At 43.6% G+C, this 22,508-nt stretch overlaps 1 protein-coding gene across 1 annotated transcript in view; it reads left to right on the top strand.

The window, feature by feature from the left end:
• The window catches only part of LOC115129751 (BRCA1-associated RING domain protein 1), a 33,275-nt gene extending 12,121 nt beyond the window's left edge, over positions 1–21,154 (top strand). The window contains 6 exon segments of the mRNA XM_029660445.2: positions 4,374–4,475; positions 4,477–4,498; positions 4,725–4,857; positions 5,895–5,987; positions 17,852–17,949; positions 20,121–21,154. Of these exon segments, the coding sequence (XP_029516305.2) occupies positions 4,374–4,475; positions 4,477–4,498; positions 4,725–4,857; positions 5,895–5,987; positions 17,852–17,949; positions 20,121–20,477 (805 nt within the window). The 3' untranslated portion in view covers positions 20,478–21,154.
• The last annotated feature ends 1,354 nt before the right edge of the window (positions 21,155–22,508 follow it).

The following is a 22,508-nucleotide window of genomic DNA, read 5'->3' as shown; positions in this document are numbered from 1 at the left end:
TGCATTAATTGGTCATCAAATTTGATCTGATCTTCATCTAGGTCACAACAGCAGACAAACACATTCTGCTTAAACTAATAAAACACAAACGATGATACGTTTTCATGTCTTAAATTGAACACACCGTGTAAACATTCACAGTGCAGGGTGGGAAAAGTATGTGAGTCCTTGGATTTATAACTGGTTGACCCTCCTTTGGCAACAATAACCTCAACCAAATGTTTTCTGTAGTTGCGAATCAGACCTTCACAACGGTCAGGAGGAGTTTTGTACCATTCCTCTTTTCAAAACTGTTTCAGTTCAGCAATATTCTCTTGGTGTCTGGTGTGAACTGCTCTCTTGAGGTCATGCCACAGCATCTCAACCGGGTTGAGGTCAGGAATCTGACTGGGCCACTCCAGAAGGTCTATTTTCTTCTGTTGAAGCCATTCTGTTGATTTTCTTCTGTGTTTTGGGTCGTTGTCTTGTTGACCTTCAATTGGCGGACAGATAGCCCAACATTCTCCTGCAAAATGTCTTGATAAACTTGGGAAATCATTTTTCTGTTGACGATAACAAGCAGTCCAGGCCCTGAGGCAGCAAAGCAGCCCCAAAACATGATGCTCCCTCCACCATACTTTACAGTTGGGATGAGGTTTTGATGTTGGTGTGCTTTGCCTTTTTTTTTCACACAGTGTTGTGTGTTCCTTCCAAACAACTCAACTGTAGTTTTTAAATATTTTGCTAGTAGCACTGTGTACGTACGTATGTACATACATACATACATACATACATACATAAACTCAGCAAAAAAAAGAAATGTCCCTGTCAACTGCTTTTATTTTTAGCAAATTTAACATTTGTATGAACATAACAAGATTCAACAACTGAGACAAACTGAACAAGTTCCACAGACATGTGACTAACAGAAATTGAATAATGTGTCCCTGAACAAAGGAGGGGTCCAAATTAAAAGTAATAGTATCTGGTGTGGCCACAAGCTGCATTAAGTACTGCGGTGCATCTCCTCCTCATGGACTGCACCAGATTTGCCAGTTCTTGCTGTGTGATGTTACCCCACTCTTCCACCAAGGCACCTGCAAGTTCCCGGACATTTCTGGGGGGAATGGCCCTAGCCCTCACCCGCCGATCCAAAAGGTCCCAGACGTGCTCACTGGGATTGAGATCCGGGCTCTTTGCTGGCCATGGCAGAACAGACATTCCTGTCTTGCAGGAAATCATGCACAGAACGAGCAGTATGGCTGGTGGCATTGTCATGCTGGAGGGTCATGTAAAGATGAGCCTGCAGGAAGGGTACTACATGAGGGAGTAGGGTGTCTTCCCTGTAACGCACAGCGTTGAGATTGCCTGCAGTGACAACAAACTCAGTCCGATGATGCTGTGATGGCCCCTCCACCTCCAAATCGATCCCTCTCCAGACTACAGGCCTCGGTGTAACGCTCATTCCTTCAACGAAAACCGCGACTTGTCAGTGAAGAACACTTTTTGACAGTCCTGTCTGGTCCAGTGACGGTGGGTTTGTGCCCATAGACAATGTTGTTGCTGGTGTAATAGCCTTTCTCAGCCTATTGCGGACAGTCTGAGCACTGGCGGAGAGATTTTGCGTTCCTGGTGTAACTTTGGCAATTGTTGTTTCCATCTTGTACCTGTCCCGCAGATGTGATGTTCGGATGTACCTGATCCTGTGCAGGTGTTGTTACACGTGGTCTGCCACTGCGAGGACAATCAGCTGTCCGTCCTGTCTCACAGTACGGACATTGCAATTTATTGCCCAGGCCACATCTGCAGTCCTCATGCCTCCTTGCAGCATGCCTAAGGCACGTTCACGCAGATGAGCAAGGACCCTGGGCATCTTTCTTTTGGTGTTTTTCAGAATCAGTGGAAAGGCCTCTTTATTGTCCTAAGTTTTCATAACTGTGACCTTAATTGCCTCTGTAAGCTGTTAGTGTCTTAACGACCGTTCCACAGGTACATGTTCATTAATTGTTTATGGTTCATTGAACAAGCATGGGAAACAGTGTTTAAACTCTTTGCAATGAAGATCTGTGAAGTTATTTGGATTTTTACGAATTATCTTTGAAAGACCGGCTCCTGAAAAAGGGATTTAATTTTTTTATTTTTATGAGTTTACATGCATACATTACCAGTGAAACGTTTGGGGACACCTTCTCATTCAAGAGTTTTTCTTTATTTTTACTATTGTGGAATAATAGTGAAGACATCAAAACCATGAAATAACACATACGGAATCATATAGTAACCAAATAAGTGTTAAACAAATATATTTGAGATTCTTTAAAGTAGCCACTCTTTGCCTTGACAGCTTTGCACACTCTTGGCATTCTCTCAACCAGCTTCATGAGGAATGTTTTAACAATAGTCTTGAATGAGTACTCCCATATGCTGAGCACTTGTTTGCTGCTTTTCCTTCACTCTGCGCTCCAACTCCTCCCAAACCATCTCAATTGGGTTGAGGTCAGGTCTTTTGATGCAGCACTCCCTCACTCTCCTTGGTCAAATAGCCCTTACACAGCCTGGAGGTGTGTTCTGGGTCATTGTCCCGTTGACAAACAAATGATACTCCCACTAAGCACAAACCAGATGGGATGGCATATCGCTGCAGAATGTTGTGGTTGCCATGCTGGTTAAGTGTGCCTTGATTTCTAAATAGATCACTGACAATTTCACCCGCAAAGCACCATCACACTACCTCCATGCTTCATGGTGGGAACCACACATGCAGAGATCATCCGTTCACCAAATCTGTCTCACAAAGACGTGGCGGTTGGAACCAAAAATCTCAAATTTGGACTCATCAGACCAAAGGACAGATTAAACAGACCGCTCAACATTCAGCTTGTCAATTCTTCTTACAAAAACAAGTTGTGATGAAGTCAATCTCTCTTCTACTTTGAGCCATGAGAGATTGACATGCATATCATTGTTAGCTTCCGGTATACTTTTAATGGCCAGCCGTGCTGCCCTGCTCTGAGCCAATTATATAATTTTCCTAAATCCCTCTTTGTGGCACCTTACAACATGACTGAACAGTAGTCCAGGTGCGTCAAAACTAGGGCCTGTATGACCTGCCTTGTTGATAGCGTTAAGAAGGCAGAGAAGCGGTTTATTATGGACAAACTTCTCCCAATCTTAGCTAATGTTGTATCAATATGTTTTGACCATGACAGTTTACAATCCAGGGATACTCCAAGAAGTTTAGTCACCTCAACTTGCTCAATTTCCACATTATTCATGACAAGATTTAGTTGATGTTTAGGGTTTAGTGAATGGTTTGTCCCAAATTACAATGCTTTTAGTTTTTGATTGCATTCTGGGTTAAACTTGCAAGCCCTACACAGCAGGGCAGTATTCAATATATAAAGGTATAACCAAAACAAAACACGAGAGATGTATATTTTTTTGGTGCAGAAAAATGTGAGAAACGAGGCACTCCCAGAGAGACACAAGGTGTTTTTGGGCTTTCACAGCTGATCGCTTCGCTTTCCCAGCTGCACTGAGAACTGCACAGAGCCATGCATCGGGTGTTTCTGGTTCCTCTTCTGTATGTCATCGTCTTGGCTTGGATCCTCATACATCATATATGTATCATGATCAATAAAAGATGATCTCAATGGGGTATTTACTTACAGATATAACAACTGACAAAACATCTGGCCTATTCATTTATAGCAAGGTTTGTCTTATGTAGATGGAGGAAGTTTAAGAATTCATTTTTATAAAAAGTAAAAATAAAATGGACAACACTGTGCAACTACTGTACTCTGCATTCAGATCTGAATTGATAAATTAATGCATTTTCCCTTATCAGTATGAAAGGCTTGGTTTCAGTGGTTACCCACACCCCTTAGATAAACACACTACACCACCTACCCAAAGCAATTTTCCATGCTTTTCATATCCTTTCACTGGGAATGTGTGTGTGTGTTTTTGTACATGTTCGCGTCTGCAGTATTTGTGTGTCTATCTGTGTGTTGGGGGGGTTATGAATCCAATTGAAATATTTTATGGACCAGTGGACCTATTAATTGTCCCCCAGGTGTTATCTTTGCTGACGCCTAATCTTTATGCACCAACCTGTTCTGCTTCTCCTCCCTCTTCCCCTCCCTTTTCTCATCCCTTCCTTCCCCTCCTCCAGGAATGTGCTGTTTCACTTTGTCTTCTGTGTCTCAGTGTATCGCGCTGCATTGCTGTTCACTGGATCCACATAGCCCTATGTCAATCCATGCACTAATATATATTGTATCATATTGTCACCGATGAGTGACTTTGTTACCATCCATGTCTGTATAACCCAAACAGTTTTGACATGGTTCAGGTTTGTGACGGAGACCGTCTGTATCTCTATCTAACAGGAATATGTTTGGCCTTCGCCCTGTGGACTATGCCGTGAGCCCAGAGATGCAGGCAATCCTTCTGGCAGCCTCTGAAGGACCCCACCCAGTCAACTCACCTCTGTCCTTCACCCAGCCTCAATAAGGTATGCCCATCAGCCCATCATTGTTCTCACACAAAAGCAATGTTACATCAACCATTACCTTCTAGCTCTGCGTTAACTTATTCCAAATTATACGACTACGGAAAGAGCAGGAAGTTGTTTTATTTTATACCTTTTTTATTTATTATATACAGTAAGTTGCAAGAGGGCAACAACATATAAAATCTGTCATTTAAAACTCATGGCGTGTGTCTATGTTCTGTTACAGGCCAGTGAAGGTGTGAGACTGGAGGAACAGGCAATTGTACTGGGCAGTAAACTGTCCCAGTCTCAACAGACCCGGCTGGCCAAACTGGGACATCTCCTGGGAGGAAAGAGGGCAGACGCCTTCTCCTGCTCTGGTAACTTACCTGTCCACTATACCTGTACCCATCAACCTGTACACTGCCACCTGCTACAACACATTTGATACTAGCCTGCTCCCAGATCTGTTAGTTCTGTCGTGCCAAATCCTATGGCAAACATTTGTTTGGCATGTCAACGACCAAATAGGAGTTGGCAATGCAGCACAAAGAGATTTGGGTCCAGGCACATTTTGGGACTTAATTCCTGGTTATTCCCAACCACTCTAGGTTTGATTAAGAAACAGAAGACTCACATTTGTCGTATTGTGAAAGGGTTGCAACATCACTTATTACATACAAGTAGCTACCTTTTTGGAGCTTTGCAAATCTTAGTGATACAGAGTAACAGGGAAGGCAGTTTGTTAGTTCTTTGGTAATGGCAGTTGGAACAGAGGACAGGGCTGGAAAGTAAGTGAAGTAATTCCTCATAAGGTGTTTGTGACTTCTGTTGTGATGAGCGTTAGACTACAGGGCTTTGGGTAGTAAAGACTTCAGTGTCTCATATTATTTAAAGTGAAGGCAGAGCAAAGCTCCACAGCATGTAAACCACAGAGTTTAGCCCCGAGATACAATTAAGGTCATTTTGCAGCCTGTCAGCCACAGAGCCTTGTTGACTGCAGAGACAACAAGAATGTCTAAAAAATATATATATATACATAAGTCTCATTGTCTAAGCCTGGTGTGAATGAGGCTGATTCCAGTGCCGGTGTTGCAATCATTCACAACAAAGACATTGCCATTATTTTATTCAAGTAATATTTTGGAGAAGACTATTCTATTAAAATTGTATTCAACTGTCTATTTATTTAGTAGGCCTAAATTGATATTACTTTTTCATAACTAGGCCTAATTATCAGATTGTAACTGTTATAAACAGATACGAAACCAATTGAATGCACTGGCATGCATTTGATGTGTACTAACCCAACCCATGAAATGGCAGACATTAGTTGATATGTGCTGTATCCATCACTACCCATGCACTAAAATAGCTCTTTGGATGACCTCCCGTTTTTCTTCTCCCATTCCTCTAGTCACTCATGTGGTGGTACCAGACGGGCCGATGCCCACCACGCTGTCCACTCTCCTTGGCCTCCTGAACGGCTGCTGGGTCCTCAACTTTAGCTGTAAGAAACGTTCACCTCTGCCTCCTAGGCCTACAGTAGCCTGGCCTACAACTTTGCCTCTTACCATACCTTCAGCCTCTATGAACTTATGTCTAAGTATCTTATTATTCTTCTACAGGCTGCATCCCAAATGGCACTCGTTTCCCTCATACATTAACTTTGACCTTGGTTCTGTACATACATTTAACATTTAAGTCATTTAGCAGACGCTCTTATCCAGAGCGACTTACAAATTGGTGCATTCACCTTATGACCTCCAGTGGAACAGTAGTGCATCTAAATCTTTTCAGGGGGAGGGGGGGTGAGAGGGATTACTTTATCCTATCCTAGGTATTCCTTAAAGAGGTGGGGTTTCAGGTGTCTCCGGAAGGTGCTGATTGACTCCGCTGTCCTGGCGTCGTGAGGGAGTTTGTTCCACCATTGGGGGGCCAGAGCAGCGAACAGTTTTGACTGGGCTGAGCGGGAACTGTACTTCCTCAGTGGTAGGGAGGCGAGCAGGCCAGAGGTGGATGAACGCAGTGCCCTTGTTTGGGTGTAGGGCCTGATCAGAGCCTGGAGGTACTGAGGTGCCGTTCCCCTCACAGCTCCGTAGGCAAGCACCATGGTCTTGTAGCGGATGCGAGCTTCAACTGGAAGCCAGTGGAGGGAGCGGAGGAGCGGGGTGACGTGAGAGAACTTGGGAAGGTTGAACACCAGACGGGCTGCGGCGTTCTGGATGAGTTGTAGGGGTTTAATGGCACAGGCAGGGAGCCCAGCCAACAGCGAGTTGCAGTAATCCAGACGGGAGATGACAAGTGCCTGGATTAGGACCTGCGCCGCTTCCTGTGTGAGGCAGGGTCGTACTCTGCGGATGTTGTAGAGCATGAACCTACAGGAACGGGCCACCGCCTTGATGTTAGTTGAGAACGACAGGGTGTTGTCCAGGATCACGCCAAGGTTCTTAGCGCTCTGGGAGGAGGACACAATGGAGTTGTCAACCGTGATGGCGAGATCATGGAACGGGCAGTCCTTCCCGGGAGGAAGAGCAGCTCCGTCTTGCCGAGGTTCAGCTTGAGGTGGTGATCCGTCATCCACACGGATATGTCTGCCAGACATGCAGAGATGCGATTCGCCACCTGGTCATCAGAAGGGGGAAAGGAGAAGATTAATTGTGTGTCGTCTGCATAGCAATGATAGGAGAGACCATGTGAGGTTATGACAGAGCCAAGTGACTTGGTGTATAGCGAGAATAGGAGAGGGCCTAGAACAGAGCCCTGGGGGACACCAGTGGTGAGAGCACGTGGTGTGGAGACGGATTCTCGCCACGCCACCTGGTAGGAGCGACCTGTCAGGTAGGACGCAATCAAGCGTGGGCCGCGCCGGAGATGCCCAACTCGGAGAGGGTGGAGAGGAGGATCTGATGGTTCACAGTATCGAAGGCAGCCGATAGGTCTAGAAGGATGAGAGCAGAGGAGAGAGAGTTAGCTTTAGCAGTGCGGAGCGCCTCCGTGATACAGAGAAGAGCAGTCTCAGTTGAATGACTAGTCTTGAAACCTGACTGATTTGGATCAAGAAGGTCATTCTGAGAGAGATAGCGGAGAGCTGGCCAAGGACGGCACGTTCAAGAGTTTTGGAGAGAAAAGAAAGAAGGGATACTGGTCTGTAGTTGTTGACATCGGAGGGATCGAGTGTAGGTTTTTCAGAAGGGGTGCAACTCTCGCTCTCTTGAAGACGGAAGGGACGTAGCCAGCGGTCAGGGATGAGTTGATGAGCGAGGTGAGGTAAGGGAGGAGGTCTCCGGAAATGGTCTGGAGAAGAGAGGAGGGGATAGGGTCAAGCGGGCAGGTTGTAGGGCGGCCGGCCGTCACAAGACGCGAGATTTCATCTGGAGAGAGGGGAGAAAGAGGTCAGAGCACAGGGTAGGGCAGTGTGAGCAGAACCAGCGGTGTCGTTTGACTTAGCAAACGAGGATCGGATGTCGTCGACCTTCTTTTCAAAATGGTTGACGAAGTCATCTGCAGAGAGGGAGGAGGGGGGAGGGGGAGGAGGATTCAGGAGGGAGGAGAAGGTTGCAAAGAGCTTCCTAGGGTTAGAGGCAGATGCTTGGAATTTAGAGTGGTAGAAAGTGGCTTTAGCAGCAGAGAGAGAAGAGGAAAATGTAGAGAGGAGGGAGTGAAAGGATGTCAGGTCCGCAGGGAGGCGAGTTTTCCTCCATTTCCGCTCGGCTGCCCGGAGCCCTGTTCTGTGAGCTCGCAATGAGTCGTCGAGCCACGGAGCGGGAGGGGAGGACCGAGCCGGCCTGGAGGATAGGGGACATAGAGAGTCAAAGGATGCAGAAAGGGAGGAGAGGAGGGTTGAGGAGGCAGAATCAGGAGATAGGTTGGAGAAGGTTTGAGCAGAGGGAAGAGATGATAGGATGGAAGAGGAGAGAGTAGCGGGGAGAGAGAGCGAAGGTTGGGACGGCGCGATACCATCCGAGTAGGGGCAGTGTGGGAAGTGTTGGATGAGAGCGAGAGGGAAAAGGATACAAGGTAGTGGTCGGAGACTTGGAGGGGAGTTGCAACGAGGTTAGTGGAAGAACAGCATCTAGTAAAGATGAGGTCGAGCGTATTTCCTGCCTTGTGAGTAGGGGGAAGGTGAGAGGGTGAGGTCAAAAGAGGAGAGGAGTGGAAAGAAGGAGGCAGAGAGGAATGAGTCAAAGGTAGGCGTGGGGAGGTTAAAGTCGCCCAGAACTGTGAGAGGTGAGCCGTCCTCAGGAAAGGAGCTTATCAAGGCATCAAGCTCATTGATGAACTCTCCGAGGAACCTGGAGGGCGATAAATGATAAGGATGTTAAGCTTGAAAGGGCTGGTAACTGTGACAGCATGGAATTCAAAGGAGGCGATAGACAGATGGGTAAGGGGAGAAAGAGAGAATGACCACTTGGGAGAGATGAGGATCCCGGTGCCACCACCCCGCTGACCAGAAGCTCTCGGGGTGTGCGAGAACACGTGGGCAGACGAAGAGAGAGCAGTAGGAGTAGCAGTGTTGTCTGTGGTGATCCATGTTTCCGTCAGTGCCAAGAAGTCGAGGGACTGGAGGGAGACATAGGCGGAGATGAACTCTGCCTTGTTGGCCGCAGATCGGCAGTTCCAGAGGCTACCGGAGACCTGGAACTCCACGTGGGTCGTGCGCGCTGGGACCACCAGATTAGGTGGCGCGACCACGCGGTGTGGAGCGTTTGTATGGTCTGTGCAGAGAGGAGAGAACAGGGATAGACAGACACATCGTTGACAGGCTACACAAGAGGCTACGCTAATGCAAAGGAGATTGGAATGACAAGTGGACTACACGTCACGAGTGTTCAGAGAGTTAAGCTTACGTAGCAAGAATCTTATTGACTAAAATGATTAAAATGATACAGTACTGCTGAAGTAGGCTAGCTGGCAGAGGCTGCGTTGTTGACTAAGTAGGCTAGTTGGCATTGGCTGCGTTGTTGACACTACACTAATCAAGTCGTTCCGTTGAGTGTAATAGTTTCTACTGTGCTGCTATTCGGGGCTAGCTGGCTAGCTAGCAGTGTTGATTACGTTACGTTGCGTTAAAAGAACGACAATAGCTGGCTAACTAACCTAGGAAATCGCTCTAGGCTACACAATTATCTTTGATACAAAGACGGCTGTGTAGCTAGCTATGTAGCTAGCTACGATCAAACAAATCAAGCCGTTGTACTGTAATGAAATGAAATGAAAAATGTGATACTACCTGTGGAGCGAAGCGAAATGCGACCGGATTGTTGAGTGCAGAAGTTCTGTTCGGTAGACGTTGGCTAGCTGTTGGCTAGCTAGCAGAGTCTCCTATGTTAAGGACGACAAAAAACTACACACTCTAAACTACACAATTATCTTGGGTACGAAGACAGCAAAGACAACTATGTAGCTAGCTAACACTACACTAATCAAGTCGTTCAGTTGAGTGTAATAGTTGTGCTGCTAATCGGTAGACGGTGGACTAGCTAACGGTGGACGTTAGCTAGCTGGCTAGCTGCAGGGCAGTGTAGACTGCGTTAGGACGACGAAATACGATAATTACGCAATTATCTATGATACAAAGACGGCTGTGTAGCTAGCTAAGAAGAAATTGATAAGATTAGACAAATCAAACCGTTGTACTATAATGAAATGTAATGAAATGTAATACTACCTGCGGACCGAGTGCAGATGCGACCGCTCGCTCCAACCCGAGCGGTCGCATCTGTGTCTATGTATGGTTTATGTATTCTAATGAGAAATATAATTATACTGTAAAACTGTCCATATGTTGTGTAATATACTGTACATGGATACATTGGGCATTAATAATATATCATTTCAAACCCTTACATTTTTACATGATCGATGTCAGGCATTCAGAGTTATCCTCTACCCTCTGTTTCAAGTATGCTTTAAAGCAGTATGGATTTATTTATACTCTATAATAATCTAGATGGAGAAAAAGCCTACTTTTTATTAATCTTCCCTTGTATTATCTGCTGTTTCCTTGCTTTTGGAAGAAATGCATTTGCTTTTGTACTTTGTCTTTTATCTTCTTTATTCTATGTCATGCAGTGTCCTGAGAGGCATGAAGTGTTTGTTCAACAGGATATTGTAGATATTATGTGTCGGGCATACAGGCAAATACAGTGGATTGAAATAGGGGGGTTTGAGAATTGTCAGTGGACCTAGATGTCAAAATTGGTAGAAATCAAAGAAAGAAACTCTCTTCTCTTGTGTTTGTTTCCTACAGAGGTGAATTTATAAGTGGAAACTTTAGAATATCCATGCAGTTTTTTTTTTTTTTTATCTATTCCTAGCGGCAACCATAAAATATACTAGATATTCACAGGCAGTCTACCTCAAAAAGGAAAAAGGTGACTGTCATCAAGGTGTCTGATGCCTTGGGGTATGTGTGTGTGTCTTGTCTTTTTAGGATTGAGAACATTCTTATTATTCCCAACACCTCTCTCTCCTCCACGGAGGATGAACACTTGACACAGCCTGTCTACCCTCAACAACAAGTGTGCCACGCTCCATCCCTCTGTCTGTCCCTCTTTCCATGAACCCCAGTCTCTGGTGGTGGGGCTAACTAGCTGGCCCCATCTTCCGAAGCAGAGTGGAGTGGGAGCCTGGATTAACCCCGGTATCTCTTTCCCCCCGCCAAGGCCTCGCAGGGTCTCTCGAAATGAAAGCTGCAATTAAGGGGGATTAGTAAATGTAATTATGCTTGATGACTGCTTTGGACACTGTTTGTGTGTGTCAGACAGTGTTGTGTGACTGTGTAGTATGGTCACATGGGAAGTGCCCTCATGAGAAAATACATTGTAGCTGCCACTGCCGCGGTTAGGCAGTGATCAACATGGCACTGTTGTATTGATAGCATATATCATCATGCCAAGCACAATGGCATCATGAGACATTCAAATGGAAAACACTTGGTTACCTCGCAGATTGTCATTAAGCTTTAGGCCATGTTATTTGCATGTAGTAACTAATGTCCATAAATTACCCCAACTAACAGAAAAGTGTAATGCAACCCTTCATCACCTTGAAAGCCTTATTTTACTGGAGTAAGGGTTGTCTGAAATTGTATTTTATATAGTGCGATATGTAGGGGATAGAGTGCCATTTCAGATGCAGCCAATGGAAAAGTTTAAAGCAACCCTCACTCCCATCCCCTTGAAATGCTTCTTATTTTAGCCATGACTGCTGTTCATCTGTCATCCGAACCTCTCTCGGCACAAAGAGGTCTCCCAGTGCTGAGCAACACAACAACCCAAATATTGTTTTTACAATTGATAATGTAATAATGGAGCATTTACCTAGTCCCAGACAGTACTATTAAAGTTCTGTTGTCTGGTACCGTTGGAGAAAACCTTCCTCTTGTCTGTTGCACCACAGGGAGGGGGAAAACGTCTGCTTCCCAAATGGCACCCTCTAACCTACTGCATATAGTGCAGTATTTTTGCCCAGGATCCTACAGTCAAAATAAGTGCACTATGTAGGGAATAGGGTCCAATTTGGGATCAATCCTAGGGCCTTTTCATCTCTATGAAACTTCTCCCGTTTTAAAAAAATAATTGTGACATATTAAGAAATGAAAGGGGGCGCTAGATTAGAGTGAAGTGAAGAGAGGATTAAGGTGGATGTGTGTATTGAACTCCTGCCACTGGGGGGCCATATGTCGTCAGTGGTTAGAAGCACGACTAGACCAGATCCGGGTACTCAATTTATTCAAGTGCTATGTGGGAAAAATCACTGCTTTTTGTAAACGGTTCATTTCTTACACGTGGAGAGAAGGAGATACTACGTTAAAGCTTGCCGTATTTCATTCTGTGTTGCATCATTCGCCTATAGGGCAAGTGTGTTGAGGGCATTCTACTCTTCATCACACCTTAATTTTTCAAATGGTTTCTTCAAATCAAATTTTGAAGCTGTACTGACCACGCCTTCTGGATGGTAGTGGGGTAAATGGGCAGTGGTTGTTGTCCTTGATGATCTTTTTGGCATTCCTATTACATCGGGGGCTGTAGGTATCCTGGAGGGTAGGTATTTTGCCCCCGTTGATGCATTTTGCAGACCGCCCCACCCTCTGGAGAGCCCTGCGGTTGTGGGCGATGCAGTTGGCGTACCCGACAGGATGCTCTTGATTGTGCAACTGTAAAAGTTTGGGTTTTCGGTGACAAGCCTCCTGAGGTTGAAGAGGCGCTGTTGTGCCGCCTTCTCCGCACTGTCTGGGTGGACCATTTTCAGTTTGTCTGTGATGCGTATGCCGAGGAACTTAATTTTCCACCTTCACTGCTGTCCCGTCGATGTGGATAGGGGGGGTGCCCCCTCTGCTGTTTCCACGATCATCTCCTTTGTTTTGTTGACGTTAATTGAGAGGTTGTTTTCCTAACACCACACTTCCAGAGCCCTCACCTCCTCCCTGTAGATTGTCTCGTCATATGATCCTTGACTAGTATCTCAAAGCACTACATGATGACAGAAGTGAGTGCAATGGGGCGATAATAATTTAGTTCAGTTACCTTTGCTTTCTTGGGTACAGGAACAATGGTGGCCATCTTGAAATATGTGGGGACAGCAGATAGGTATAGGGATTCATTGAATATGTCCGTAAACACACCAGCCAGCTGGTCTGCACATGCTCTGAGGACGTGGCTAGGGATTCCGTCTGGGCTGGCAGCAAGGGCACTGTTATCCTCAAAGCGGGCATAGAACATGTTCCTTTCCGGAAGCAAGACGTCTGTGTCCGCGACGTGGATGGTTTTCCTTTTGTAGTCCGTGATTGTCTGTAGTCTGTGCCACATACGTCTCATGTCTGAGCCGTTGAATTGCAACTCCAATTTGTCTCTATACTGACGTTTTGCTTGTTTGATTGCCATGCGGAGGGAATGACTACTGTGTTCTGCCATGTTCCCAGTCACCTTTCCATGTTTAAATGCGGGTACATAGGACATGTTCATGGTTATATACTGTAGCTATGATATGTAAGTGTATGGTAGGGATTTGACAAATGGAAATCAGTTTTCTGTCTACTCCCATTTCTGAGTGTCAAGATTTGATTCAGTATTGTTGGACCGGAGGAGACTGAATAGTTGCCGTACTTTCGAGAACACAACTCAAATTTTTCATAGCGAGCTAGCAAGGGACAGGACGAGAGAGGAGGGGCACAGTATAGGCAGGTTGGTCACCTGGCAGATAGTCCGAATGATGCACTAGGATTATCTATCTGCAATGATTGGCTTGCAATGTCTCGCAACTTCAGTAAAGCAGGGGCCGTGCCATCATCAATGAATAGGCTAGACTATTTCTCTCTCTCTTGGAGGACCTGAGCCCTAGGACCATGCCCCAGGACTACCTGACATGATGACTCCTTGCTGTCCCCAGTCCACCTGGCCGTGCTGCTGCTCCAGTTTCAACTGTTCTGCCTTATTATTATTCGACCATGCTGGTCATTTATGAACATTTGAACATCTTGGCCATGTTCTGTTATAATCTCCACCCGGCACAGCCAGAAGAGGACTGGCCACCCCACATACCCTGGTTCCTCTCTAGGTTTCTTCCTAGGTTTTGGCCTTTCTAGGGAGTTTTTCCTAGCCACCGTGCTTCTACACCTGCATTGCTTGCTGTTTGGGGTTTTAGGCTGGGTTTCTGTACAGCACTTTGAGATATCAGCTGATGTACGAATGGCTATATAAATCAATTTGATTTGATTTGACTATTGAGATGAGCGAAATTCAACACTTGGCTCACATATTATTGGCACATGTGCACAGGTTCGCTTCACTCTATCTACAGCGTGGTAGCTAGGGCACCAGAGCCTTGCGCTTCAGAGCTCTTTAGTTTTTGTGGAAATTGACCCACTGCTGTTTACTTTCTGTGTATCTACTTCATATAACCAAGTCTACATTCAAATTGTATTTTTCTAATTAGGCTATAACACAAATATTTTGTGATAACTACACTGATTAAAACGTTTTTGAGTTAGGGATTTTTCTTAACTTGAAGGATCCCAATTTTGTTTTTATATGTTCACAACCCTGGTGTGTGGTACTAACAGCCAATTTCGTGGGTTCATTTTAGAGGTCGACCGATTATGATTTTTCAACGCCGATACCGATTTATTGGAGGACCAAAAAATGCCGATACCGATCAATTGGACGATTTTTTTTATTTATCTATTTATTTGTAATAATGACAATTACAACAATACTGAATGAAGACTTATTTTAACTTAATATAATACATAAATAAAAATCAATTTAGCCTCAAATAAATAATGAAACATGTTCAATTTGGTTTAAATAATGCAAAAACAAAGTGTTGGAGAAGAAAGTAAAAGTGCAATATGCGCCATGTAAAAAAGCTAACGTTTAAGTTCCTTGCTCAGAACATGAGAACATATGAAAGTTGGTGGTTCATTTTAACATGAGTCTTCAATATTCCAAGGTAAGAGGTTTTAGATTGTAGTTAATATAGTATTTATAGGACTATTTCTCTCTATACCATTTGAATTTCATTAACCTTTTACTATTGGATGTTCTTATAGGCACTATTGCCAGTGTAACAGTATAGCTTCCGTCCCTCTCCTCGCCCCTACCTGGGCTCGAACCAGGAATACGTCGACAACAGCCACCCTCGAGGGCATCGTTACCCATCGCTCCACAAAATCGGCTGCCCTTGCAGAGCAAGGGGAGCAACTACTCACATCGGTTACACCAGCCTAATCTCGGGAGTTGATAGGCTTGAAGTCATAAACAGCTCAATGCTTGAAGCATTGCGAAGAGCTGCTGACAAAATGCACTAAAGTGCTGTTTGAATAAATGCTTACGAACCTGCTGCTGCCTACCATCGCTCAGACTGCTCTATCAAATATCAAATCATAGACTTAATTATAACATAACACACAAATACAAGCCTTTCGTCATTAATATGGTCAAATCCGGAAACCATCATAAACAAAACGTTTATTTCAGTGAAATACGGAACCGTTCTGTATTTTATCTAATGGGTGGCATCCCTAAGTCTAAATATTGCTGTTACATTGTACAACCTTCAATGTTCTGTCATAATTACGTAAAATTCTGGCAAATTGGTTCACAGCGAGCCAGGCGGCCCAAACTGTTGCATATACCCTGACTCTGCGTGCAATGAACGCAAGAGAAGTGACACAATTTTACCTGGTTAATATTGCCTGCTAACCTGGATTTCTTTTAGCTAAATATGCAGGTTTAAAAATATATACTTCTGTGTATTTATTTTAAGAAAGGCATTGATGTTTATGGTTAGGTACAGTCGTGCAACGATTGTGCTTTTTTCGCAAATGCGCTTTTGTTAAATCATCCCCCGTTTGGCGAAGTTGGCTGTCTTTGTTAGGAAGAAATAGTCTTCACACAGTTTGCAACGAGCCAGGCGGCTAAACGGCTGCATATACCCTGACTCTGTTGCAAGAGAAGTGACATAATTTCCCTAGTTAACCTCTCTAGGGTACGTGAGACTGTTGCGTCCCACCTATTCAACAGCCAGTGAAACTGCAGGGCGCCAAATTCAAAACAACAGATATCCCATCATTAAAATTCCTCAAACATACATGTATTTTACACCATTTTAAAGCTACACTTGTTGTAAATCCAGCCACATTGTCTGATTTCAAAAAGGCTTTACGACGAAAGCAAAGCAAACTAAACGATTATGTTAGGGGAGTGCCTATTCACAGAATAACACAGCCATTTTCCAGCCAAAGTATAGATATATGAATCACTAACCTTTCATTATCTTCATGAGATGACACTCATAGGACTTCATGGTACACAATACATGTATGTTTTGTTCGGTAAAGTTCATATTTCTATCCAAACATCTGAGTTTACATTGGCGCGTTATGTTCAGTAGTTCCAAAAACTGGTGATTTTGCAGAGAGCCACATCAATTTACAGGAATAATCATAATAAACATTGCTAAAAGATACAAGATACTTCTCCTTAATGCAACCACTGTTTCAGATTTCAAAAAAGCTTTACGGAAAAAGCAAACCATGCAATAATCTGAGTCGGCGCTCAGAGCCCAATCAAGACACACATATATCCACCATATTATGCCGTCAACAAAAGTCATAAATAGCATTTTTAATCTTTACTTTGCTGATCTTCGTCGGAATTCACTCCCAGGACTCCCACTTCCACAAGAAATGTTTGTTTTGTTCGGTAATGTCCATCATTTATGTCCAAATAGTTACTTTTGTTAGCGCGTTTGGTTAACAAATCCAAAGTCACGAAGCGCGTTCACTAAAAATATGTCAAACAATATTTTGAATCAATCTTTTGGATGTTTTTAACATAAATCTTCAATAATGTTCCAACCGGAGAATTCCATTGTCTTTAGAAGTGCGATGTAACAGAGCTCCCTCTCATGTGAACGCGCATGGTCAGCTCATGGCAGACCTTACTCATTCCCTTCTCCTTCGGCCCCACTTCACAGTAGAAGCACCAGACAAGGTTCTAAAGACTGTTGACATCTAGTGGAAGCCTTAGGAAGTGCAACATTACCAATATCCCACTGTATCTTCAATATGAGCGGAGTTGAAAATCAACCAACCTCAGATTTCCCACTTCCTGGTTGGATTTTTTTCCTCAGCTTTTTGCCTGCCATATGAGTTCTGTTATACTCAGACATCATTCAAACAGTTTTAGAAACTTCAGAGTGTTTTCTATCCAAATCTACTAATAATAATATGCATATTCTAGCCTTTATGGCTTTGTAGCAGGCCGTTTACTCTGGGCATGCTTTTCATCCGTATGTGAAAATACTGCACCCTACCCCAAAGAAATTCATGTTAGCAGGCAATATTAACTAAATACGCAGATTTAAAAAATATATACTTATGTATTGATTTTAAGATAGGCATTGATGTTTATGGTTAGGTACACGTTGGAGCAACGACAGTCCTTTTTCCGCGAATGCGCACCGCATCGATTATATGCAACGTGTACCTAACCATAAACTGTAAGGTTGCAAGATTGAATCCCCGAGCTGACAAGGTAAAAATCTATCGTTCTGCCCCTGAACAAGGCAGTTAACCCACCGTTCCTAGGCTGTCATTGAAAATAAGAATGTGTTCTTAACTGACTTGCCTTGTTAAATAAAGGTGTAAAAAATATATATATATTAAAAAAATACCGATTTCCGATTGTTATGAAAACTTGAAATCGGCCCTAATTAATCGGCTATTCCGATTAATCGGTCGACCTCTAGTTCATTTGACTGCAGGGATCTCCTCATCTAGCTATAAAATAGGTTTTCAAGTTCTCTCCTCTCATCTAAACTTCTGCTGTCCCCTTCTTGTCCCTGTCTCTTTCTCTCCTCATACAGGGGTAGAGGCGTGCCTGCAGGCAGATAGCTGGATCTCCGAGAGTGACCATGAAGCAGGAGCAGGACCGCAACGCAGCCGCATTAACAGACACAGCCTGGTAGGTAACGCGCACACACGCACACACACACACACACACACACACACACACACACACACCCCTGCAAACAAGAAACAAAACAACATGGAGGCAATGAACCGGCTTTCTCTAAAACTCTGGAGAGTACCAGTTTACAGCAGGAAACAATTGAGTGCATTGATGCATTCAGTGGAGGGGCCTTCTGGCACCTGAATACACAGCCACTAAACTGATAAGAGTTTTGGTTTAAAAAAAAAAAGCTACAATGGAGTCTGACTCTTGGGTTGGAAAGCAACGTCATTACAATGCAATCCCAATGGAATAGAATGCAATGGAATGGAATGGAATACAATACAGGAGTACAATGCAATAGGGCTGGGTGATCTATGGAATTCATTTGATTAATTCAAATGCATGTTTCTGCAAATACCAGAATTGCAGAATAGTTTATGTCCGCTTGTACTCATGTCTTTTTGGTCTTGTCTCATTCGCTCCTTCTGAGATGCTCCTGTCTCCGCTCTAACAATGGGAGTCGTTGTCCCAAAGGCAGGTGGGCAGGCGACCAGCTAAGGTTCAAAATAAGCAGATTTTGGCGGGAGTAAAACCTCTCGCTTTGCCACTTTCTCCTACACCCCTCCCCCTACCACTCACAACAACAAAGATGAGAGATCACTTTTTCTTCTCTGATAAATGTTTTAAACGGCGATTTGCATTTTGAGGTTTGGTCCAACAGAATTGGTCATATGGACACCGAAACACATGGAGACGTTATTTTACTGTGACACTGAAGTTAACCTTTGAACCATACCCTGCTTATGTTTGATCTTTTTGAGCAGACACTACTAAAACGGATGTACCAATGAACATTCATTCTGGAAATGTAGGCTCAGTTTGTTGCGTGCGCATTACGGTACCATGTATCGCTAGCAGCATTTTAGTCAAATAAGGATTGTTATACTAGCTGTTTAGTCTCTCTATTTATAAATGTGCAATAAGCGTAAAACAAATAAGGATTTGACATCTCATTCTGAGAAATAAGGTAGGCCACTTGATTTCAACATCTGGCAAGCCTGCTGTTCAAACAGTTGGAGATGGACAGAAAGCTGTGTTCATAACAATTCACCTGTTCTGCCTTGTTAGCTGAATTCAGAGATTATGAAATTATACCTAATGCCAAGTTGGCTAAACTTGAAATATAAATATTAGCTGGCTACTCACTAGCACGTGGGCTTGTGTTTGAGCAATTGTTTGAGACCAGTTTGAATTTTCTATAATGCCTGCTACATTATTAGTGAATGTGCATTAAGAATGGTTCTGGTGATTAAATTTGTAACAAAAATGACATTTCTATAGACAGACCTGAAATCCAGATCAGTGATTATTGCAACAAAAAATAAAGCAGGTACAACTATTTTGATGAAATGATTAGTGGGTCGTATGGTTGTTGGAAGGTATGTATTCAGCCTCTGTATCATTACACAAGCTTTGAAATCAATAGATTATTGCTGACTGTTTTTTTTTTTTTAATGTGGTGTGTTTGAACTTTTTAATTGTGCAACAAAGAGAAAATAAAACAAATCGAGATGTATATCATAAATCGCCCATAAGTTTGAAATAACCAAGGTATGAGTTTTAGTCCATATCACCCAACCCTGGAGTGGAGTATTTGGTATTTTATTAGGAGTGGAGTAGAGGCTGCGGTTATGTAAAAACTTAAATGTTGTGTCTGTGATGCAGCAGTGATTCAGCAGCATTTCAACTCATTAACTACAGAACAATCTCTGTTGTCTGGACACTTTGTCCAGACACTCGGCTATTCTTAGTGGGACTTGATTTTATCCCGAGGCACTAGAGTGGTTAGCATCGTTTAGGATCAAGGAAGAAGATACATTCTTTGTTCTCTTTTTTTCTCCCTCTGTATGTGCACGGCTTTGATGAATTTGTAAGGGCTTGTCTACCGTAATTTACAAAATTCATGAAACATCCTCACTTTTCCTTGTTAGAGGACAACAAATGATTTGTTTAGTTCTCCTTGCAGTCTACAGACGACGTGTTTTTGTCTTAACAAGCCTTATCTCATTTCTGTCCCCTCTTTCTATTTGACTCTACTCTGTTTAACTATACTCTTTTTGACTACTGTATTTTACTTGATTTTATTCTTCAATACTCCACTCATCTCTACTCTACCCCAGCTGCCCCCGCTGTTGGACGGTTGTTTCTTCTACCTCATGGGCTCCTTCAAGAAGCCCCCCAGGGACGAGCTCCTCCAGCTGGTGAGAGAGGCAGGGGGCCAGATTCTTACCCGACAGCCCAAACCAGACAGTGATGTGACCCAGACCCTGTCTGCTGCAGCCTACCACGCCTCTCTGGGCTCAGACCAGGCCCTGTGTACCCAGTACATCATCTATGATCCCCAGGGCTCTTACAGGCCACCCAGGGTGAGGTTAGGAAAGGTGTGGTCAGCTCCATCTACATGGGTTGTAAACTGTATATCGGCCTTCCAGCTACTGCCAGTGCCTGAGCTTGAATCAGACACACCTGGTGTGTAATCAGTGAGGTGAAACATTCGCAACATTTCTGATAGAAATGTAATAAATAGGGTTGTCATGATTGCCTATTCGACATGACAGACAATCATATTTGTTCTACACAATATGTTTCTATGTAAATGTTCCGTAACATTGCACCCTCTTTAACAGGCCCATGGTCTTTCCGTCTCCCACCTGAATATCAAGGTCTAATCAGAACACAGACAGCTGTGGTTGTAAAACTATAACCTTGACATAATAGAGATTGTACGGCCACAGTCAGTCCCCAATCTCTGATGTCTCTGGATTTGGCCTTAAATACGACTTGTTTTTCTTAAAGTTTTGTACCTGTAGCTCAATGATAAGCTAGGGAAGTGTTTAATTTTATCCCCGCTCAATGACGATAGAAGATTATAAAAATGTTAGCACTTTTCACTATTTTGAATGAAGGAGTGAAAAATCGAACTGCTTTCTCCTACTGAGACTCTTTATAACGTCTGTGCTTTTGAGAATAACCTTTTCTTTGAAACTGAATTGTGACTGCCTCTTCTCCATTTGTATGACTTAAAAAAGAAAAATTATGAAACACTGCCTTTTATTAATACCAACGTCACCTGCTGCTGCTGCACACAGTTTTCTGTTTGGGCTTTTGAGAACGAATGGTATTCTACAAAATAAACGTTGTTGCAGCAACACAATTACTGACTCATATGCATCTTAATTATATACACTGAGTGTCCAAAACATTAAGAACATCTGCTTTTTCCATGAGACTGACCAGGTGAATCCAGTTGAACGCTATGATCCCTTATTGATGTCACTTGTTAAATCCACTTCAATCAGTGTAGATGAAGGGGAGGAGACAGGCTAAAGTTATTTTTTTAATGCTTTGAGATGATTGAGGATGAATGGGCAAGACAAAATATTTGAATGGGGTATGGTAGTAGGTGCCATTCTTGATAAACACGGGAAACTGTTGAATGTGAAACCCAGTAGCGTTGCAGTTCTTGACACACTCCAACCAGTGCGTTTGTGTCAAGAACAGCAACGCTGCTGGGTTTTTCACATTCAACAGTTTCCCGAGTGGTCCACCACCCAAAGGACATCCAGCCAACTTGACACAACTGTGGAAAGCATTGGAGTCAACATGGGCCAGCATCCCTGTGGAACGCTTTCGACCCAATGTAGTCTATGCTCTGACGAATTGAGGCTGTTCTGAGGGCAAAGGAGGGTGCAACTCAATATTAGGAATTTTATGGCTAGAAGGTGGACATATAGTGGCTAATGCATAGGAATGCTAGTCCTGGATGTTGGGTATCGTATTCAGCCAATCGGGTTGCAGCATTCCCTGGCTGAACGTTGGGGTGTAACATCAGAAAGTAGCATTAGCCATAATGGTGGAAAATTGTGTTTCATAAAGTATATATTTATATTCCCGTTTTTTTCCCCGCCTTCTCTCCATTAAACCGAGTTAAGGAGGAAAGAAACACCTTTGCAGCCTGAATTGAGAATGTTTTTATTTATTTTTGTTTAATTTATTATTATTTTTATATACGAACCGGTCCACAGGGATACAAGTGTATAACTGGCTGCATTACAATGCCTTTGGACAGTAAGATGAAATGACTCAATATCGCAATCTGCCAGCCTTTAAAGTAGGACACAGCCATTCTCTCTTCCATATCCCAGGATGCCCCTCTCCTTCTCAATAGCATTAGTCAGGGATAGGTCTAATTGCTATTGATTGCAGCGTGCCACATTAAATTACCTCTTCCTGTTCTTGCGTAGGGGGGCAATTAATGGTGCAGACAGACAGAACCTCAGCTCAGCCTCGTAGTTAATAGGAATGTGGAATAGAACCAGAGTGTTTAAGCAGATGCTGTGTTTAAGCAGATGCTGTCTATCCCAAATTGCATCCTATTTCCTGCATAGTGCGCTACTGTTGACTAGAGCCATATAGGACCTGGTCAAATGTAGTGCACTATATAGGGAATAGGGTGCCATTTGTGAGAAAGACAGAGGAAAGCCCTGGGTCACTTCCTCTAGTAGACC

The sequence above is a fragment of the Oncorhynchus nerka genome, linkage group LG1, assembly GCF_034236695.1.
Source record: "Oncorhynchus nerka isolate Pitt River linkage group LG1, Oner_Uvic_2.0, whole genome shotgun sequence".
Classification (NCBI taxonomy): Eukaryota; Metazoa; Chordata; class Actinopteri; order Salmoniformes; family Salmonidae; genus Oncorhynchus; species Oncorhynchus nerka.
The sequence above is the reverse complement of the archived record's forward strand: the minus strand, read 5'-3'. Positions and strand labels throughout refer to the sequence as shown.